This window comes from Nyctibius grandis, chromosome 4 (genome assembly GCF_013368605.1).
Source record: "Nyctibius grandis isolate bNycGra1 chromosome 4, bNycGra1.pri, whole genome shotgun sequence".
Taxonomy (NCBI): domain Eukaryota; kingdom Metazoa; phylum Chordata; class Aves; order Nyctibiiformes; family Nyctibiidae; genus Nyctibius; species Nyctibius grandis.
The window spans coordinates 102,817,279-102,840,631 of NC_090661.1; the positions used below are offsets into that span (position 1 = coordinate 102,817,279).

A 23,353-nucleotide genomic window follows, 5' to 3' on the forward strand; every position below is an offset into this window, starting at 1 on the left:
AAAGGAATTGAGCAAGGCAGTCGTTGCTGTAAATTAGTTATGGTAAAAATAAGGTTTGCTTTTTGAAGGAGTCTGCTAAGTGAAATGTTTTGGGTTTATATGTCTTTGGTAATATGGTGCGTATCAAAAATACCGTGCAAGCTGGAACCCACACTGCTCCTTCAGGATGTTTTTCCTGTGGTCATCTTAAAGGATGAAAACCAGGTTTAAGTGTTAGTTACCAGTTTATGTTTAGTGGTGAGGAAATAGAGGGGAAAAATATCAGAAATTCAAACTTACTCATGTATGTTATCCAGGGTATATTTTAAATATAATCTGTAAGAGTAAATTGCTCTCCCCCCCTTTTTTTTTTCCAAATTATTCAGAATTTCTGGCAGTACTTTGTTTTTGTGCTATTTTAAATTTCTTTTCTATTTACTTCTCCAGCAACAGAGGTTAATTTGGCTTCGATTTTTGTGGAACCGCAGCCTGAAAATTAGGTTTCAGAGAGTCTGAGAAAACTGATGCCAAAAGAACAGCCTTGCTCCCTCTCCCCCTCAGTACTGGCCCACCAGGGAGGGGAAGAGCATGAAGTCACCTGAACCTTCATGTGCTGCCTGGCAGATCTCTGTTCCTGTGGTTTTTAAGCACTTTTGGTGTTTCATGGAGGCAAAACCAGCACCTTCCAATCTCTCTTCTAGAAGTCCAAAAGCTTTCATGACTCCCTTGGACATCAAAAAGAATGAGAAAGTAAATATGTAGTTGCTTTTAAAACTTAATATTATGCATCACAGAGGAGAGACTCCGGAGAATAAAATGAGGTGGTTGGGGCCTATATTTTGTAATTTCTGACCATCGCTACCAGTGTTCAAACTACAGGAAGAACTGAAGGTAATTACGGAAGTTGCATAGTCTCAGCATAAGCTGCATTTTTCTGCACAAATTTTTAAAAGCATTTTAAGGAGATATCTTGTGTATTCTGGAGAGGGGTATGCTTAAAAGCCTTTCAAATCCAAAAAATGTTTCTGATCTGAGATTATATTCGAAGGTACCTTCCTCTCTTTGGCTATTTTCAAATCATGGCTTCCTCTCATTTTTAATATCAGGAGATTATATCATTGACTGGAGATTAATTTTTAAATTATACACGATAGCAATATCCAAAATATAAGCCTGATCAAGGATGAGGATTGCAATGATACTGTTTTTGTCTGCGAACAGCTCCTTCTACCTTTGTGTGACTGAACGACATTCTGGTTACTTGCCAGGTTGTTTTTTTTACCTTCTGTGTTCAAATAAAGAGCAGCAGAGACTTTGACTTGATCCTGGATTGTTTGTCTTACAGATTCTCAAATTCAAGTTTTAGTAATGGATTCCTGTCAGGGCCCAGAGATGGGAAGCAGTTTTGTGGATAAATGAAGGTAACTGAATGGCTGATTAAAATGGACTTAAAATGCTAGTGTAGTTTTTACTGCTGCTTTCTTCCTCTCATCCTTGCTCCCGTTTTTTCCTCTTTGAAGCCCCTTATTTTTATGTTTATGAATATTTTAATCTAATTACCAAAGGACGAGTGCATAGAGCAGATACAGATGCTTAAATCAGTTTAGAAAGCAGTTGCCTAAGTTAAGCTGAAGTGATGTAAACTGACTGTGGACGTTTTTTACTGACGGAGGAGCTCTCATGGGGCTCAAGCAGCATCAGTAGCTAAAGAGGTGCATGGTTGGGGCTCAGCTACGTCCCCTGTGAATCCCTCTCCGTCACAGAGGCGCTGAGGGAGAGGGATTGACAGGTACAAGCCCAAACCCGCACTCGTGGGGCGAGGGTCCCTCACCCCGCAGCGGCCCGGTGAGGGAGGGGGCGGACTTTAAAGCGGAGGAGCCGCCCTGAGGCGGGAGGAGCCGCCCCGAGGAGGGAACGGCTCCCGGGCCGGTGTTTCCGGGTTGCGCCGCCATTTGAAATCAAACCACCCCCGTGCCGCCCATTGGCTCCGCCGCGCCCTCACGTGACCGCCCTTCCACCAATCGCGGGCTGCCGCGCGCCTTTTCGAAAAAAGCCGTCGCGTGAGCTCGGCGGCTGCTCGTCTCCTTCCGCCAAGCCGGCGTCCGTTAAGGCTAAAAGAGTCCGGCCGCTGAGGGGCGTCTCTCCTAGCCGGCTGGGCTCGGCGTGTCCCGCCAGCCGTGGCGGCTGCTAGCAGGTGAGGGCTGCGGCGGCGGCGGCTCCGGTACCGTCTGCACGGCACCCGTGCTCCGTTTCGCGCGCGGCGCAGGGATACAGCCCGGGGGTGCCGAGGTGCGAGGGCCCGGAGCGACGGGCGCTGGCGGCTCACTCGGCGCCGCGCCCTGACAGGAGGAGCTGCGCGGGCGGGGTCTCCGCGCCGCTGTCGCCGCCTTGGCTTCTCAGCGGGCCGCCAGCGACCCGCCGGAGGTACGGGGCGAGGGTGTGAGGGTCCCGGGGGTGAGGGGGGCATCGGGCCGGGCAGACGCGGCTTTGGGCTCCGGGCGGACGCGGGGAGGAGCTGGGCCGCGTTGCCCCCGTCAGTGACCGCCTGTTTCCAGGCAGCCGGGACGCACCGGCCGCGGCCGCACGGAGCTTGGGCTCGTAACGGTGGCGGAAACTTCGGCTTCTGCAGCTCGTGTGGCGCTTTCGCTTGTAGGAGTTGGTGGGGACAGTGAACAGGGCACTTTGGGTGAGGAAAAGTGGAAACTGCCCTTTCCTGGAGCGTGCAGGTGAAGGCTTTTCTTAACGGTTCTGTCAGAGCGGCGCACCTGAGCGGTGTGTTTTGTTGGGGCTTTTTTGTTTTTTTTCAGCAAGTGTTTTATGGTATGAAACCGAGCAAAAAAGTTCAGAAGGCTCGCTCTTAACTACAACTAGTTTCCTTACTTTTATATAATATTTGATAGTGCGTTTTATATACTCTGCTTTGAGGATTGCTTGTACTTAGTGGCACACGCTTATTCATGTATGAAAGGAATAGTGTATGTGGTTGTGCAGATGCTGTGGCTTTGTTGGTTTTTTTTTTTAAGTTCCTTCTGCTTTCTCAAGCTGCACTTGCCACCGGGGCGCTGGGCCGGCAGCCCCTCCCGGGGTCCTAGCAACAGCCACCCCAAGAGCCTGGCTGCAGTGGTCCTGCCATGGTAACGCCAGCGTCTCCTTGTTCAGGAGGGTGCAACTAGAGTCAGTTGCTCTCTGTTTACTTTAAAATCAGGTGTAAGGATTTCCGTGTAGGTAAGAGGATGTGTAGTATCAAGGTTTAGGTGAGGGGGAGTGATTGTTTACATGGAAATAGTTTTAAGTTGAGTTTGGGATGAAATATGTGTTGGCCCTGAATCTCTGCAAAGGCTCTGGTGAGTAGCAAATACCTGTTGTGTATGTAAGAGTAGTGTAACTGGGTTTATGTGATGACTTCTGTCTCCCTGGAGTTCTCCAAATACGTAGTGCCTTCACCTTCCCCTGTGTGATTACAGTGGTTGCTCATGGTAAATAGTTTCCAGTTTTCTACACCTAAATGCTGCTGTACATTGGAAAAAGTCTCTTGAACAGAAGTAAAAAAAAAAAATTTACTTTCATAAATATATAAAGCATTATTTAGATGAGTAATTTTGATGTTCTTTTATAGGCAATATTCGTTAAATTTGAAGATGCCGCTTTTTGGGAGTATTATTGTCATTAAGCGGAATGGGACTGATGGAATTACGTTTCCACTCACTGCAAGCTCTTGTTTATTTGGAAGGTGAGAATTAGTTGAGTACTTGCATACATCGGGATAATATTAGTGATATTTTCCCTGCAGATTATATCTTTTAATACTTATTTGCAAAAATAAATATTTGTTTATTTGTGAGTGATGTTCAGGGGAGGGGAGGTGATATTGGACTAAGGTTAATTGTAAGACTAAAAAGTTGAACTTAATTTTTGTTACTGCTTTCAATTTTTGTAGCTGCTTTTTGTCCTTTCCTTGCCAGAACTACTTTTTTTTTTAAAAGCCAAAGGAAATCTGGGGAAGGGATTGAAAGTAACACACAGCTGACAAGCAAGTGATAGTATTCTTTTATTCAGAGGCAGTTTCCAGATAATTGACTAGTGAAGAGAAGCAATGTACATGGCTTGTGTTCAAACACCATCATTACATCAGTGCTCTTCTCATTTTTCTTTTATTTTTTGGGGTTTTTTTTTGGTTCTCCAAAACCTCAGTAATGAAATCAGTCAGCCAATATCTAGAATTAATATTAAAAATTAATAGGAACTTATATCTCCTCCTCCAATCTTGAAGCTCACTTTGACTTATACAGTTGAGCCATAGTGGGTTTTGAGGTTGATCCAGCTCTTTTACATTAAAAGATAACATTAGCACACCTGAACAGTGTATGTGAAGACTTGACTAGATGATCTGACTAGAAATAGGCTTCAAATAAAATGTTTTTATTTTTACTACTAAACTAGATCTGTTCAGCACTTTACTGACTGATAGAATCTTAAATAACCATAATTATTCGGTCCTGAATCAGATTCCATAGTGGGAAGCACTCCAGTGTCAATAATGCTGTTGTGTGGCTTCAGCAGAGCTGCCCAAACAGATGATACTTCACGGTACAGACAGTAATTTCTGCCAGCTGCAGGTGTCAGGTACTTCTGTGGACAGTGCCTCTGGTATGAGAGCTGATATGTTTGCTGCCTAAGACCTACAGCATGTCAAAAGTGTTAGAGATTAGCTGAAAAAAAGAAAGAAAAAGTGTGTACACTTAGAAATGCAGCTTTCACGTACAGCTTTTAAGAAGGTAGAGGTGGCGAGGTAGTTAATTTTCTTCATGTTACCACATTTAAGAAAGTATCATGCTGCTCTACAATTATTAGCTAAAAAGTTGGGAAATCACCTGATTCTGTAGCAGTCAGTTTTTTCTGTCTTCTCTGTGTCTTGAAACTCAAATTGTATTTCCATCCACAGGAGAGCAGAGTGTGACATTCGCATCCAGTTGCCTCAGGTCTCGAAAGAACATTGTCAAATTAATGTAAATGAAAACAAGGAGGTAAGATATACATATTTTAATCACATGTGCATTGCATCCCTGCATCTCATCAGACTTCTGAAGTGTTTGTTTGATTTTTAGGCGATATTGACTAATATAAGCACAGTAAATCCAGTGCAGCTGAACGGGCGTTGCTTTCAGCAGCCTGTAACTCTGAAGCATGGAGACGTGTTAACTATCATTGATCGTTCTTTCAGGTAAGTGCCAGTGACAAAATGTTAGTGCCTCCACCCTAGAATGCTTCTGCAGGCAAACAACGCTGAGAGCTTTGTGGGCGCAGGCTCTGACTGCTGGATGAAGATACAAAAGATGGCTGTAGATAAATGGGAAAGATGGAAGTGTCCTTTTACCATCTCAGAAATGGCAATTTATCTAGTTTGTTTCTTATCTCTTTACAATGTCTCATAGACCTTCTTCAGAAGGCAGGATTGCTTACAGATTTTTTTTAATCACTTTTATATTACATTAAGCTAAACCAACAAAGATAGAATGAGAGATAGAATGATAAAATTGTCTAGAGAGATCATTTTGGTTTTGTTTCAAGGGTAGTCATTTTTAGGGGAGAATTTAGAAGTACTTTGATGTAGTTAAAGCCTTTTAAAGTCACACGTGTCTGTTGTTGGGAGTGGACAACTATTGCTAGGCTGTTTATCTTAATAATGGGAATTTAGTCATCAGCCATTTGACAAAAAAATGGTTGTCTTTTTAAATATTTCTTACAGATTTGAATATCCTCTCGATTCAACTCTAAGGACACGGTGTAGATCTCCAAGAGATAAAACACTGCAGGTAACTTTGTGGCCATGGGCTTATTTGTTACAAGAACATTGGGATTAGTAGTGATGTGGTATTCCATTTCCTTGTTCTGTTTTCTTACCATGAGTACCCTTTCAGCCACAGACTACCTTTCCATTTGAAAATACAAATAAATTCCTTCAGATAAATACTTCTTTAAATTAATAATTTATTAATTTTAGACTTGTCAGTTTCTGGTAATAGATACTTAATAATCTATGATGTTACTAATACAGGTAAGCTATTAAAAATTAATCTTAGCTTTTTTGAAGAGCGGATGGGATGCAGGAAATGTGGATTATGGGCATTCGATATCCTTGTGCTTTCAATGGGGAAGTTTACCCTAGAGAATAAGCATTCTTTTTTAAAAAAATAATCTGTTGTTCTATGTGCTAGTACACTAATGTATTGTTGGAATTTATAAATATCAAACTAAGCCTATCTTTTAATAATTTATTTTCAGTAGTTTCTTTTTTCGTTCACAGCAAAGTTTTCTCCCTTAAAGGGGACAGTGTTAGTTTGTGAGTACTGTGGCTATTGAAAGATTTTTTTTTTATGTTGTTTAAAAAACTTTCCACTAGGTCTGGTAAGAAAGTGAGATTCAAATGTATAATAAGAATATGTATATTATGCTCCAGCTGCCTTTAGAGCTAATAACTTCAATGATAAAACAAGACTTAAACTCTTGCAGTATAGGGCCTCAAATGTGTATCAGTTGATGTTCTTAAATTTTTAAACATTCTAGGATTTCATCTGAGTGCTTTTAAGCCTGTATGGTAAACAATGCATATACTTTTATAAATTCAGTGTTTTTTCAATGCACAGTTGAAAGCTACACTGTAAAATATTTGCTTCTCTGCTGTAATACTGTACAAATTTACAGGTTCTTCATGTTCAGCAGGTGGCAGAAGTGGAATTATTACACAAACGAACTCCAGGACGTAAAAGTCTTCGTGCTTCAGGTTGGTACTTGTTTTATGAGGGGTTTGTTTTCCCCCTTAACTACATTTGTTCTTAGCATAAGAGGGAAAACAGGGTTGAAAAGAGCAAAATAAATGTATTTTAAGACTTTTCAATCCGAGTGCAATACACCTTGCTGTGTCAGTGTACTACCTCATCATACTTAAATGCTGTGATTTACCAAAGCGAAGTCCTGCCAGGAGAAATCAGTTTAATTGCATCCTGACAAATGGACAGTAACAGTTAGCCTGGAACTGGCAAAATCCATATATATTGCTTGAAGTGATTTGTGCAAATTTGGTTTATGAAGATTATAGCTAAGAAGGGAGTTCAGTGCGCCAGCTTTGCAGGTGCAATACACATGTCAGCTGAAGCTGATACGTGAAACAATTTACTTTTGAGCAGCATCAAACACGTACAACCTGGCAAATTGACATTTGTGATTAAAATTTAACTTGCAGTTCTCTGCTGACCTAGAACACAGCTAGATAGATCCCTTTTGAGGAAATATTGCTTTATGTCATGTATTCTTTCCTAATAAGAAATTGGAGCAGGTAAAATTTTAGAGATCTCTAGGAAGGGTTAATTTTGCTGATTGAAATAATAATTTATAATAGCTGTTTCATATAGACCCGGTAAAAATCTTCTAGATCTGCTAAGTCTGGGTAGCTGTAGACCATAGACTGGTTAAATGACTTCACCTTCCCATCCTCCTTGTCTTAAGTAATGCTAATTTTCATGGGAAGACACAAGGTTTGTTAGACAGAAGCTATTTATCTACAGACAGGTTGGATTTTTGTGACAAATGTTTGTTTGAGTGCAAAAACCCCACGCTGTTCCAAGTGTTCCATTCAGCGGGTTGTGAACGCGTCTGCATTCACAGGATTTGGGTAATGGGTTCCCCAACACTGTCCTACGATACAGCATTCTATCAACCGAGGGAACAACCTGTCAGCTCAATAAAAAAAATACTGATCTACTTGTCTGCTGTTGGGTCAAAGCTTTCATAAAAAAAATATCTAATTTCCTGTTCTTTCCCCACCCCTCACTCCTTTTTCCCTTTCCCAGAAGATAATTGACAGGCTTTGCCCTGAAAGCTGTATATGAGCCATTGATTCTGAAGAAAAAGAAAAGCATGAAGTACCAAGTGCCTTACCTGAATATGGGATAAATTCCAGATTACAACTTAAAATTTATGTTGAACATTTCAATACTAATGCTTCTATTATGAGAGAAATTGTTACTGTTAACAGAGCTTTATTTACAGCACTGTATCCTGACGCCTGGTTGACTGCCTTGGGAGGGGAAAGGAAGGAATTTTTATCTATTTATGGAACTCATATTTGTAGTTCTGCAATTTTTAAGTAACTCCGCATTACTTTTTATTTTCTATTGCTTACTTTGTAGTTAATGCTGAGTATGAAGAAAAAAATGCCAGTGAAAATAAACAAAGTACAGAGGAAAATATTTCCAAAGCTTTACCCGTCAAGCTACAAACACCCAAATCTTCACAGAGAATACATCAATCTAGTAAAAAGCAAGATGAAATGTCTCCCTTTAGTAAGCTCTATGAAAAAATGAAACATGAGATTAAAATGAAAAACCTTCTGCACGAGGGAAATGTATCTCAACAAGCTGCAAAAGAATGTAAAATAAAAAACGAAGAAGTCATCAGTTCAGAATTTAACCAGAACGCAGGTGCAGGAAGTGTTGCCAGGAAGAGTTTTACCAGAAACCCTCAAACTTCTCTTTCCAAGGAGGTGTCAAGAGATATTGGTAGACAAAGTCACTTGCAGGATAATGAGGAACTGAGTACAGCAGGTAAATCTAAAGGTACTGACATTACAAACAAAGATGGAGATGCAGCATTTTCACTGAAGCCATGCTCTGTAGAATGCTTGGATTATGCAGGAAAAATGAAAACATGCAGCTCTTCAATAGCACAAACAACAAGTGTTTCTGAAGTAGATAAGTATGTTCCTTCTACACCAACGCGCAGAAGCACTTGTCTTCTGCCTCATTTCACATCACCTACCAAAGAACCTAGTGGAATGAATCCTGTAAATACTGATACTCCAACAGTTCGATGCCGTGTGCCATTGGCACGTAAATCTGTTTCAGAAATTTCAGCCTTGGGGACAAATGCCATTCAAGAACATCACAATAAGACTACAGGCAGAAAAGACAGTGGGACCAAAGAGCTGGCCACAACGGGGTATCATCAGAACCCAGGTATGGAAGATGCTGGTGTTAAAGGAAGACCCCGTAGATGGTCATCAATGAGAAGGTCTTCTGGAAGTGCTACTGTACTGAAAGGCAGTGAGGCTGTCTCAGAAATGGATATTTCTGGCCTGTTGGCTGGAGAAGCATCAGGTAAATATATTCAGTCCTCTGCTATGTTGTTTTTGTACTTGAGAAATTCTCGTAACGTTTTTATGAGAATTTTTCCACTTACATAAAACATAGAACTCATTGCTGACATTAGTTGTAAAATATTTATCGTGTAGTTGTATTTGAGCATAAAAATACACAGTAATATGTATAAAAGTTTACTCAATCGAATCTATTTCTCTTTAAGATGAGATACCTTCTGATATGCTTCCAACTTAAAGTGCATGAGTATCCAAGTTAAAATGTTGACCTGGATTCTTAGGTATATAGAAATATTTTCAATTGTTGTTTTTAGGCAAGACAAAAGGGACATCTCGGAAGAGGAAAAGTGGAAATTTGCTCCCTCAGCCTTTAGGAAAAACAAAGAGAGTGTCTTTTGGTGGTCATCTAAGTCCGGAGCTTTTTGATAAAAGTTTGCCTCCCAACTCGCCCCTTAAAAAAGGAGCCATTCCTGCCAGACTGAGCCTACCTCTTGGGAACTCGCCACGTGCCGTTCTGAAAAAGGCTCAGGGACTGAGGCGCTCTGCAGTCCAGGTAAACGTTGAGACTAATGAAGTTGCTAGGACAATGTGGACAGAATTTATAAATTCTAAGACTTCTGAACATTAGCAGTAAACCTTGTTAGTTGTATGTTGAGAAGAGGAAATTTTAATTGCAAACTAAAATGGTATTTGAAATCAGCAAATTTCAATCAGCATTTTTTTTAACTTCTCCATTGTAGGAGCTTACCCTTTAAATCTACCTGTCTTTGTACAGGAGGTGTGTTTTTATTCACCTCACGCGCTATTGCTCATTCTCATGCATGTGTGGGAGTACATTTCTGTATGTTTGTGCTTAGCAGCAGCGTCTACAAGCTCCAGGTTACCATAAAAACAGAAAACAACAGTAGTTTGTTGGCAGACTGTGCGAGCTGCTGCCATGCGGTTTGGCTGGAAGTTTGAAAACATTTGCTGTTGATTTAAACTGGTTAGAATGTGTGTAGTGTACTTGATGTGAACAAAACTTTTGAATAAAGTAGAATAATAAATTCAGTTAATTTATTCAATTAATAATGAATTATTATTTCATTATTTGAGACTATTTTGAAATTTAAAACTTGCTACAAGTTTGTTTTCAGAGAATAACATTAAGGCTTTTTCAAATATCTGATGATATTTTATACTATTGTATTTACTTGCAGAGATGTAGGTAAGCATTTGTAGTTCAGCTATGTGCAGCAACGTTTTATCTTTATGTATTTTTTTTTTTCTACCTGGAACTTTCGGAATATTTGCAGAAAGAAGAAAAGTCACCAAAAAATTTGGCAACCCGGAAGTCCCCAGCTGCCTCATCCCCTGCCTATGGGAAGGCAACTCCTAAATCTGCTTTAGGCTCTCCAGCACCTTACACACGAGGACGTTTCTCTGTTTCTCACATCACGACACCATCACCGATTGCAGAAGAGAAGGGTGCTGTTGCAGGAGACATGGAAAGAAAGAAGAAGAAGGGTGCCCGAGTGAAAACACCTACATCTTCTCATGTTAACCAAGATGATAAAACCTTCTTAACGGGTGCACCTGACAAATTAACAAGAAGTGCACAACTTGGTTTGAAGGTCACTCCCATGAAGAGGAAAAGTGGGGCTGTAGCAGTGATCGATGCAAAAAGAAGAAGTGGTGCCTCTAGTGCCAATTTACTAGGTATGTTTCAGCAGTTAATTTTTAATATTAATTTTAATGCTTTAAAATGCAGCAACAAAGCTGAAGTAGGTCCCTTATTTTGTTACGCAGAGACCACCAAATGATTGTTAGGTCTGATGGTCGTTGGACTTCTTGGAAACAACTGGGAATTGCAAAGTGTTAATTATCTCATATTTGTAAAGCAAATTTGTAAAGCATATATAAAACTGTATTTAGAACACAGATCTTAATCTTCAGAAGTTGAAAAATGGTAGAATTAAGGTTCTCTCTGAAAGATTAGTTGCAATAGCAATCCTTCAATGGTTGGACTCAATGATCCCAGAGGTCTCTTCCAACCTGGTTGATCCTGTGATTCAAGTCCTTCAGGTAGTATTGAACTAAATAAAATTGTATCAATTACATCAATTTTGATTTGAAAACATGCACTTCATAGCAATCTAGCTTCAGTTTGTTTTCTTTGTGCCTTTTTTTATACACAGTTCATAACCTCTGTCTACAGACTGGACTGCACTTAACTGTTTACAGTGGTATATAGCAGATGTAATTAAAAAATAGGATGATAACTGGGTGCTAATTTGAATATTTTGAAGTTGAACTTTTGAATTTCAATGTTGAACAAGTGAATTGTCAAGAAAAATACTCCACCATTTCTATGATCCCTGTCTTCTCATAGCCTATTTCTGAAGTAAACAAAGCAGATATCCTACCAACTTACAGCTTCGTTTATTACACAGCTGGAACTAATGCTCTGATTCCTCTGCTGTGTACAGAATGAGGCTGTGATAAAGGTAACTTTACTTTGGGAATTTTCAGCATATGTTATAAAGAGAAGGTGATATAAGAAAAACTATGGGAAGTCTGTGTAGATCTAAATTCTGTAAGCAGCATAAATAACTTCTGACTACAAAATTCCTTAGGAAGGTGGTGAAAGAAAAGCTGGATATTTTTCACTTAGAAGCCATTTCTCTATGTTACATCTCATGTCCCACCAGGGAAAAGTTCAGGTATAATAATGAACGAGACAGAAAAACTCATGGCAAGTTTCTAATGCAAAAAATGATTTCCTTACAAGAAGAGTGAGGACAGAATGGGATCAGCATTCAGTTCTAGGATCTATTTGATATTATATGAAGCTTTTTGTTGTTATTTTGTTGTGGAAATAGCCGTACGGGTTCATGGATGCTTGTTAAACTTCTGCTGAAATTGAGTCTTCCAACTGAAAATGTTTCACAGAGCACTTTAGGTGTTGTCAGATGATGCAACCACCACTTTACTATGCCCAACTGCAGCAAATCCTTTGGAATCATAAAGAAATAACTGTGAACTTCCATTTATACAGCTGAGAATTAAAGTGGTTATTTCTCTTTTGCTTTCTAGTTGCAAAATCTTGGACAGAAGTGGTAAAATTAGGTGTTGCAAGGCCACAGCCAAAGACTGTTAAAAAAAGTGTCCAAAAAGGAAGACGCCGAAAGAAGACAACCCGATCACCAAAGGTATTATTTTCCTTTTTGTTTTTGCATAACCACAAAACAGCTTGTAGGTGTTTTGCTACAGAAGCTGGAAGCTTATGAGCTTTTAGTATGATGTTAAATGGGTGTTGATGTCTTTGTCACAGTGTGTAAGAAATGTAGATTTTATATAAAAGGAATCTTTGTTTACTAACTTTCTTTTATTTTTTTTTTCTCCCCTCTGCAGACTCCAGAAAGAAAAATAAAAGGTCATTTTAGTACAGGTCATGCAGAGTCACCTGCTACAATTATTGTAGGTAGAGCTTATTCCACCACAGTCAGAATGGCTGGGCAGGTGCCTAAAGTGGTAACAAATCCTATCTTGAGGCTAAACATGAGTATGGACAAAAGCTTCACAGGTAAGGCTGTAAAGCCTGTTGCTCACTCTGCCAACTGCGTAGTTCTTTTGTCAAAGCATATGCTTATTTCTCTGAATATAATTTATAGGAATGACTGAAATTTTCCAAACTCCAGAAAATAAGAGTGGAAAACCATTACCTTTGGCCACTGTTGAGAAGACTGATTTTACACCAACATCTGATCCAACGGAAATCTATGAATTGTACACTCCTGAAGAACCTGGTATGTTTGTTATTTGAAAAGACAGAGAACATTTAGTTATATGTAGGGGTAGTGGTGTGTCTGCTCCTTGAGACAGTGAGTAGCCTTAGCCTAGGCAGACTTGATGTATTGATGTATTTATGGCAACCCATAAAAGGAACCATTGCTTTTTATCATGTATTAAAAGACATTTTTGTAGTTCCAGTTAATTTTTTCTACGTGTTAATTTTCTTATTTGTTTTATTTGATATGAAACTTCAAAATGTTGAAGTATTGTTTCAGGAAAATCTTGTGCTGAAGCATGGCACGTTCTTAATCAGTTGTCTGTGGATACATCTAAATCTAGTGACAAAGTTTCATGGCAGGGAGAGGTTATTGTGTAATCTTCCAGAAAAAGTATTTATTTTTTTTTTAAAGTGTCAGGTTAGAAAAATTTGTATTAAGGTGGTACTTTGTTGTGCATCTTTTGCTAACAACCTTGCATGCCGGTCATTGTGTCCCTGTATAACTCAGAATTCTTGAAATGAAAATCCTGTTTTCTTGAGAATTTAGCAAAACTGAGCATCTACTGAAACACCAAGAAAAAAACAAGAATAAATCCTCCAATATTTAAAATAATAAGACTGATAGTTGAAATGTATTTTGATTTTATTTCAGATGTTGAGGAAGATAGACTTAGGTATAACAAACCTTGTTATGACTCCGGAAAGGAGTCCAGGAGTGTTTTCTTTTAAAGGAAGAAGTAGTAGAGTGATCTTCATCCACTTGAAGAAGTCTGTTACCAGCTGTTATTTATCCTGTTATTTAGTGATTTCCTTAAATCGGGGGGCAAGCCAGGAAAAGGTTCTTCACAGAGAGGGTGGCTGGTCTCTGGAACAGGCTCCCCAGGGCACTGGTCATGGCACCAAGCGTGTCAGAGTTCAGGGAGCGTCCGGACAACGCTCTTAGTCCTGTGGTTTAGTTTTAGGTAGTTCTGTGAGGAGCAGGGAGTTGGACTCGATGATCCTTATGGTGGGTCCCTTTCAACTTGAAATATTCTATGATGTAAATTTTATTCTATGAAGGAAATTGCAGTAAAAACTTGCGCCACTCGAAATTTTAGGGACAACAAAAAACGTTAATTCAGATTAAATAAGAAAAAATAATAAAATTTTTATAGTCTTTTTTTTTTTTTTAATGTCATGTTTTTTAATGTCTGTGCCTTATAGAAGGTAATTCCCAAATCCGTTGTTGATGCACATTTCTGGATTTTGGTTTGTAGAAGGCTCGAGCTGTTTGAATCCGTTTGACTTAGTTATAGAGCAATTCGAATGCTTGAATTTTGTGCTTTATTCTTTTTCCAAATTACATAAGTCTGCTGTTTATTTCAGGAGAGATGATGGTGTCACCGTTAAATAGTTCAGATGCTTCAGACCAGAAACAGACTAGTCCAGGCACTTATCACACTGTGAGACAGGAGGAGTCTCTCAAGTCTATGTTTGATGCATCTCATGTGAAATCGGGAAGTGAAAGGAGAACTCCAAAGCAGAACTTGGAGCCAGGTGAGGTTGTGTCAAGCATCGAGCAGCTTTTAAGGACCCCAGAGCTAAGGTCAGAACCAGCAGAGGCCTTGTCACGCATCAAGCAGCTCATAAACACCCCACAGCAAGAACCAGAGCCAGTAGAGGCCGTATCAGGCACCAAGTGGGTCAGAAGAGCCCCACTGCGGAAGCCAAGGCTAGTTGAGACACTTCCAGCCTTCAGACAGCAAAATGGAACCCCACAGGAAGAGTTGAAGCCTGTTACGGATAGATTTATGTTTAAAAGATTGCTGAGGAGTCAAGAACAACAAAGGGAAGAAAGATTAACCCAGAAAACTCCAAAGGTGAAGTATCAACCAGTAGAAGACATGACTGGGGTGAGCCGTATTTTCAAGACACCAAAGGCAAAAGCTGAACCCGTAGAAGATATGTTTGGTATTGGTAGACTAGTGAAGACTCCGAGAGAGAAGTATCAACCAGTAGATGATTTTGAGGGTCTGCAAAGGCTTATGGCAGAACCTGGGCACAAGTGTTCTGATGCTGAAGAGGACTATGTTGGACTTCAGGAATTGTTTGAAACACCGGAGGAAAATAAGGTAAAATACTTCCTTTAGCCTTTGGAAGGAGGAATGTGTTTAGACTTTGAAGCCTGTGGTTGAAATGAATTCTTGGGCTTCCTCATATGACATCTCGTATGTTACAGCACTTCAAAGGTGTCGTGCCCATAACCTCTGGAGGAAAAGACACCTTGTAGAAAAGCACCTTGTGTTGATTTGAAAACTGTAAAGGGGGCAATCTATTTTCCTCGGTAGCTTTGTCCAGGTGAATGCCCCCTGTATGAAGACATGGCTTGTTACAAATTTGAATCTGAGCACTTTTTTTTTTCCTGGTCATTTGTTCCTTAAATTGCTTAAAAAAACCAATTTAAGGCATCCTTTAAATTGCTTACAAACTATAATCAAATTCTTCTCAGCCTTCCTTTTCATAAGCAAGGCATATGTTTTTTCCCAGATATGTGTTCATTCCCAGATCCACAGGTAGAATGTTATCACTGGGCATAGTGCTCATCAGTGTAGAACTACAATAAAACACTCCAAAACACTGATTCAGCTCCAATACCTCAGATTCCTTTTGAGCACTCCTGTAGACACTTTTCAGCCAATTTAATTAATACTTTTTTTAACTCTATGCCGTGTTGTTTATATTTCACTTTAAAAGCTGCTACACCAGCTCAGATGGCAAGTATTAAGTTTGATATATTTGTGTTCTAATATCAAATATATGGATGCAGTTACAAAACTAAGTTGATTTCATTTTTAGAGAAAAGTATTGTACAAGACTTTTTCTCAACTCTTACTATACATTAATTTTGTATTGTTTGGCGCTGTTGTTTCTTGTCCTGTCAGACATGCATTTATTAATTACTGTTTATTCTCTAGGTGGGATCAGTAAATGTTATGGATTCTAAGCAGGAAGATACTGGACCTCCTTGTACTAATTCCAGTCATAAATATGGTAAGTACAAATACTTTTGCTTTAACTAGAGGAGTAATGAATATTCAAGGTAATGTATGTTATGATGAAGTTTTAACATACGTTTTAAAGATTCAAAAATCACAGAGTCAATCAGGTTGGAAGAGCCCTCTGGGATCATCGAGTCCCACCATTGCCCTGACACCACCATGGCAACTAGACCATGTGAAGCTTGCATAGCTCATGGAACTTGTGCACTCATCCCTAATGAACGCCAGGTGCTGGAATTCTATTGGTGTAGAAGTAACACCGTAGTAGTTTGCTGAGGTGGTCATGTTGACATCTCCAAACACACCAGTGTAAAAAACCTGATGTTAAGGTCTCCACTTAAAATTATCTTTCTTTGCAAAGACTTTCAGGAACGTCGCTTAAACCTGTGAATGCTGCCGACCGAATAAACCAAACCTCTTTGGTCAGAAGCCTGGCCTTTAATCTAGGTGTTGGTTAAAATTATTCATTTAATGTATGAATTTATTTATTTTTAAATTAAGAATATTAAGTGTGACTTGTTTGAGCAAGATGACGCTCTCAGGAAAATGGAAACTCACAGATACTTTGGTCAGGCACAGTAACGTATAAGTTTTGTGTCACAGCATAGCTAGGGAGGTGATTGTCCCTCTCTACACTGCACTGGTGCAGCCCCACCTCGAGTACTGTGTGCAGTTTTGGGTACCTCAATACAAGAAGGAATCGAACTGTTAGAGTGTGTCCAGAGGAGGGCAACCAAGATGGTGAAAGGCCTCAAGGGCAAGACTTAGGAGGAGTGGCTGAGGACACTTGGTCTGTTGAGCTTGGAGAAGAGAAGGCTGAGGGAGGACCTCATCGCAGTCTGTACCTTCCTCAAGGGGGGCAGCGGAGGGGAGGTGCTGATCTCTCTCTGGTGACCAGTGGGAGATGAGGAACTGGATTGAAGCTGCATCACGGGAAGTTCAGGTTGGACATTAGGAAAAGGTTCTTCATGGAGAGGGTGGCTGGTCCCTGGAAGAGGCTCCCCAGGGAACTGGTCATGGCACCAAGCGTGTCAGAGTTCAGGGAGCGTCCGGACAACGCTCTTAGTCCTGTGGTTTAGTTTTAGGTAGTTCTGTGAGGAGCAGGGAGTTGGACTCGATGATCCTTATGGTGGGTCCCTTTCAACTTGAAATATTCTATGATGTAAATATTACAAAAATCTCTTGTCATTTTTTTCTTCCTTGGTGTCGTAAAGGTCAAATGTATGTTCTTGAATGTGAAAATTTCTGATTTGTGTCTTGCATTGCTTCAAAACACAAAGGAAATTGCAATAAAAACTTGCACCACTTGAAATTTTAGGGACAACAAAAAACATTAATTTTTATATCAGATTAAATAAGAAAAAATAATAAAATTTTTATAGTCAGTTTTTTAATGTCATGTTTTTTAATGTCTGCTGTGCCTTATAGAAGGTAATTCCCAAATCCGTTGTTGATGCACATTTCTGGATTTTGGTTTGTAGAAGGCTCGAGCTGTTTGAATCCGTTTGACTTAGTTATAGAGCAATTCGAATGCTTGAATTTTGTGCTTTATTCTTTTTCCAAATGACATAAATCTACTGTTTATTTCAGGAGAGATGATGGTGTCACCGTTAAATAGTTCAGATGCTTCAGACCAGAAACAGGCTAGTCCAGGCACTTATCACACTGTGAGTCAGGAGGAGTCTCTCAAGTCTATGTTTGATGCATCTCATGTGAAATCGGGAAGTGAAAGGAGAACTCCAAAGCAGAACTTGGAGCCAGGTGAGGTTGTGTCAAGCACCGAGCAGCTTTTAAGGACCCCAGAGCTAAGGTCAGAACCAGCAGAGGCCTTGTCACGCATCAAGCAGCTCATAAACACCCCACAGCAAGAGCCAGAGCCAGTAGAGGCCGTATCAGGCACCAAGTGGGTCAGAAGAGCCCCACTGCGGAAGCCAAGGCTAGTTGAGACACTTCCAGCCTTCAGACAGCAAAATGGAACCCCACAGGAAGAGCTGAAGCCTGTTACGGATAGATTTATGTTTAAAAGATTGCTGAGGAGTCAAGAACAACAAAGGGAAGAAAGATTAACCCAGAAAACTCCAAAGCAGAAGTATCAACCAGTAGAAGACATGACTGGGGTGAGCCGTATTTTCAAGACACCAAAGGCAAAAGCTGAACCCATAGAAGATATGTTTGGTATTGGTAGACTAGTGAAGACTCCGAGAGAGAAGTATCAACCAGTAGATGATTTTGAGGGTCTGCAAAGGCTTATGGCAGAACCTGGGCACAAGTGTTCTGATGCTGAAGAGGACTATGTTGGACTTCAGGAATTGTTTGAAACACCGGAGGAAAATAAGGTAAAATACTTCCTTTAGCCTTTGGAAGGAGGAATGTGTTTAGACTTTGAAGCCTGTGGTTGAAATGAATTCTTGGGCTTCCTCATATGACATCTTGTATGTTACAGCACTTCAATGTGTCGTGCCCATAACCTCTGGAGGAAAAGCCACCTTGTAGAAAAGCACCTTGTGTTGATTTGAAAACTGTAAAGGGGGCAATCTATTTTCCTTGGTAGCTTTGTCCAGGTGAATGCCCCCTGTATGAAGACATGGCTTGTTACAAATTTGAATCTGAGCATTTTTTTTCCTGGTCATTTGTTCCTGTTCTGTTTAAAGTGTCCTTTAAATTCCTTACAAACTATACTCAAATTCTCCCAGCCTTCCTTTTCATAAGCAAGGCATATGTGCTTTTTGTTTTGTTTTATACAGCTGCTTCTTACCCTATAGGTTAAATTTTAAGCTTTCCTTTTCTTTGCCCATCCAAGTGTTGAGCGTTTGACAAAGCATGTTACCATGTGATCAGCTCATGGCTCACTGTGCACCTCTTCCATTCGTTGCTTCCTGAACGGGTGCCTAGAGAGAGCTTTGTCACTGTACACGTGCCTGTTAATCTGTATTTCCTTTGAAGGAGCCCTAAGCAGGTCCTGGGGTTGCTCAGGGTGTCACCATTCTGACCTTGTAATTCACAGCTTCATCACTCTCGTCGGTTGTGAATTTCATTAGTGTTGATTTTTGTGTTCATTCCCAGATGTGTTCTGATGCTGGAGAGGACTTTGTTGGACTTAAGGAATTGTTTGAGGAAACAGAAAATGCTCAGGAAAATACAACAGGGGCATCTCGGACATCAAAGGCAAAGTCATCTTCTGGAGAGACAAACGAAATGCCAGTTACTGCTCTGAACTTGGAAGCAAAGACAACTAGAAACAGGGGAGGCAGAAAAGACTATTTGGATAAAAAGACTGATGAGTTTGATGAAGATGTAATGAAGCTCGAACTAATGAGTCCCAAATTTAAGTCAGAAACAGAAACGGGCAAAGATTCTCTCAAAGATTCTTTGCCCGTTGTTCGTCCCAAGGAGAGGTACCAAGTCATCAAGTACCAGAACAACCCAGCTAGTGCATCAATACCTGCTGCATACAGTGACAGCCGTACTCGTAGCCGTCAAAAGCAGACAAGAAATGAAGAGAGAATGCTTAAACTGAGGCAAACTGAAATCCTGGAAGAGGATGAAGCACCATACAATGGAATGGTGTATAGAAGAGGTAGAGGTAGAAAAGTTAATTTTGAACTTGAAGAAGCCAGTTCCAAAGCACTTAGAGGGAAAATGAATTTACCTGATGATGCCGTAGAAATCACTGACGTTTATCGTCAATATGAGACTTCAGAAAATCCTTCTTCACAAGTAAGGAGGAGCAGAAGAAAGCAAGTTGATCCCATGCCACAAATAGCTTATTCTACCTTTATGGAAGAACAAACATTAATTTCCACTGACAATCCACTGAGACGAGGGAGAAGACAGGAGGTTGCTGCAGCATCACAAACATCTACGTCTCTTTCTACCAGAAACAGACGTTGGTTGCTAGGAGGTGGTGATAAAGAGGTGACTGTGACAGAAGATCAAAAACCAGCTTTGAGAAATAAAACTTTGCAGGAAAAAGCAAACGCATCGGCAAGGGACGTAAGGAAAAAGAACGATCTAGCAGCAGAGGTAAGAAGTTCATATTCTCTCCGGAGAAAACGTCGCCTGTCAGAACCTAAAGCTAAAGTGGAGAGTTTTGATGAAGATGTAGAAATGCCTTTGGCACCAGAGTGCCGTGCAAAAGCGGAGCCATCAGGAAGGGGCAGAAGGAAAGCAACTGCTCTGGCATCACACACAAGTAATTACATTTCTCTTAGAGGAAAATGCGCTTTGCCAGCAGGTAATGGTAAAGAAGGTTCTGAAGATCCAAAAGTTCCATTTGACTCATCTCCAAAAGCAAATCCATCAAGAGTGGGCAGAAAGAGAAGAATTTCTTCCGATCCTGAAGAAACTAGTTCCACTTTTCTCAGGGAAAAACGTGGTTTGCCCAAAGGCAGAGGTCAAAAGAGGGGTCTTAAAGAAGGTGAAGATACATCTCTAGGAAATAATTCATCCCAGGAACAAACAAGAGAATTGAGGAATAAAAGGAAAAAGGTAGAACTCACATCGAAGGCAGCGACTTCTACTTCTAGCCGTAAAAGAGGCAAGAATGGTAGCACTTCAGGAACTGAAAATGTGTGTCTGACACCCCCTGGTTCTGGAAAAAATCATCAGTCTGGAAACGGAAGAGCGGTTATCCCTGTGCAACAGGCGACTACCACTTCTCGCAGAAGAAAACGTCAGTTGTCAGCAGATGCCTTGGTATCCAGAAAATTCAAATCAGGTGAGGCAAGAATTTGCTTTCTATTTTTTAAGTAGAACTAAGTTATTTATAGATATAACAATAAGGTGTACAAAATTCTAGTATTACTGTGGGCTGCCATGCTCTAATATAGATAGAGAGTAGGTCTTCAACAGAGCAAGAAGACTTGATTAAATAGGGTCTATGTTCTCTTACACAAGATGTTTTTCCTAAGTAGAAGGGATTGGTTTGATGGGATATGACATGTATTCTTCCTCTGCTGGGGTATTCAGATGTCTTCATGCTTTTCTATAATACGTTTGCTCTCAATCCATAACAACAAATTGTAGTGTAGAGTAAATACAGCAACTAACTTACACGCAGAAGAAGGTGGTAATGGCAGAACATGATAATCGTATGTTTGTAGCACCCATTGTTCATCTTGTTGTCTCCTAGATACCATCTAAGCTCCTGCTTTTATATCTCCAGGTTTTGGAGGACCTTAACTAGTCATCAGCTGGTTTTTGAAGTTGATGCTAGGAGGGCTTGAAGCTGTGTTGGAGCTAAAAAGACAGCAAAAGTTCCCTGCGTCTCCCATTTCCTCCTTTACTCTTTCACTTTCCCCAAGCCAGTAGAACTCTTGTTGTGGACATCTAAAGTATCCCCTGGAATTTTCATCTTGGTGTGATGTAACTTAAAAACTACCACGATGCAATTAGAAAACATTATCTAATAATTGTGTCAAATAGAAAGAACAATGGCTCTTTAGAGCTATGTATTGAGGAATTTCCTGCCAAATTGTGTTAAAAACCTTATCATTGTTTGACCGTGCCCTTTGTTTCATTTCTCTTTGGCTCTTTCTGTTTTCTGTTGTGTTTATCCTCATATAACATGTACGTCTCTCTTGCCATGTACCTGTCTTCGTTTACTGAGTTTTCTTTCTTTTCCCTTTACACACTTGCTAGTTCTTGCTTCCAGATACTGATACATGTACTCACCAAATGATTGGTCTCTTCTGAGATCTTAAAGAGTGGACATGGCACTTAGTGCCATGGTCTAGTTGCCATGGTGGTGTCAGGGCAATGGTTGGACTCGATGATCCCAGAGGTCTCTTCCGACCTGGTTGATTCTGTGATTCTGTGATGCTTTACTACCTGCCTGGATTTTCTCTTCTGGGGAGGTCATCTTTCCCCACGTGGATTTGAGTGACACTTTCTGTCTGCTGCTTGGGTTGATGCTTATCTCTTGGAGCAGCTTAACTTTTCTGTACTATCTAGATACTTCCATAGGTGTCTAGTCTTCACTGATAAAAGCCTGAGTTTCCAGCTTTATCTGGACTGTGAAACAGTTGCTATGGATTCATTTTTGCAGGATTTTTCTTCAGTGTTGGATCTGGTTTAGTTTTACGTATCAGTAGAAGGAATTTTAGCTAAAATGGTAGCTAATTGGTTTTGGTGCTCTCATTAATGTTAACCTACTTTCAGAAATAGCTCTAAGTCCTCAGGGATCTATCTTAAAGGATATTGGATGTGCAGAAGTATGGGGTTTGTAACTGGTTTGTTGAATTCATAGATGTAATCTTTAGAATGTAGTCATGAGGGACATTTCCTTTAAAAACAATGTAACTGAAGATTGAATTTTGTATAAAATGTTTGATCTGTGATACAAATTTACAGTTAATTTTTTTGTGTACAAATAGCTAATGATGAAAAAAGATTGCTACGAAAAAGAAAAGGAGCTGAAGAACTTGATGAAGAGGACCTAAGGCCTACTTGGGCTGCTGCAGGGACGGACAGGAGGACGAGATCAAGCACAAGAACAAGCACAAGAACAAGAAAATAGTCTTAACGGTCACAGAACTAGCTTTTAAATCAATTCAGTAATTGAAATTGCAGGGGTTTTAATGTGAATTGATTTGCACTCAGATTGTAAGCTCAGATTTTGTAAAGCCATGACTGGATTATATTGTCAAAATGTATTTTTTAGCATGTTTACAGATACAGCGTAGATAATAGTGATTCAGATAATTTAATAGATTTGTCTATGTGCAGTGGTTCCTAAACCACGGGGTGCTTGTGCAAAACTGCCAACATAAAAATGAATCTTTTTGTAACAGCTTTTAGCCCCCTTTTTCTGTTGATCCCTACAGCAGTCAGGAAGCCATATTACTTTACTGCCAGTTTAGTTATAAGCTATCTTCTGCTTAAATTTTCATGTGCTTAAGTCTTATTTTTCATTACAGTTCTGTTAAATATTCTTTAAAAAACTATAGGTGTATTAGCGGAACTATTAAGCTGAAATTTTGTTAATTTTTGTTTTAAAAAAACATTAAGTTCATTGTACTGAAAAGTGCAGAGTTTTAAGTCATTAAATTTATAAAACATTTGGGACTTGTGTGGTTTGTTTTTTTAAGAACGGATAAGAATGTGTAATTACTACTGTCCTCTTACAAGTATATTTCAAAGATTCATTCTTTCTAGCCACGTGTGTGAGTGAGTGTGGGTGAGAGAGGCAGGAGCAGCGAGTGTCTCAAGTTGTGATGTTGCCCGTTTTCATAGAACTGCAATTGATGTGGTTTGGAGATCAGTGTCTGCACTGTGTGGGTAACAGCAGTGTGCATTTGTCTTCTTGGTGCTGTGTTAAATACAGAAAGGGAGAAAATTCATCTCGGGCATCTAACTTTTGTGTAGCTTTGAGACAAGATTTAGAAGGTTACATTTTTATTGAGTTCATGAGTT

At 40.0% G+C, this 23,353-nt stretch overlaps 1 protein-coding gene across 1 annotated transcript; it reads left to right on the top strand.

The window, feature by feature from the left end:
* The first annotated feature begins 3,617 nt into the window (after positions 1-3,617).
* MKI67 (marker of proliferation Ki-67) lies at positions 3,618-22,457 on the top strand. Its single transcript, XM_068397469.1, has 15 exons — positions 3,618-3,709; positions 4,922-5,003; positions 5,085-5,200; positions 5,726-5,792; positions 6,682-6,760; positions 8,166-9,131; positions 9,445-9,669; positions 10,391-10,828; positions 12,206-12,321; positions 12,524-12,695; positions 12,784-12,918; positions 14,268-14,946; positions 17,676-18,276; positions 19,004-20,657; positions 22,315-22,457. The coding sequence occupies exons 1-15, from the start codon at positions 3,618-3,620 to the stop codon at positions 22,455-22,457; spliced, it is 5,565 nt and encodes a 1,854-aa protein (XP_068253570.1).
* Positions 22,458-23,353: the final 896 nt, after the last annotated feature.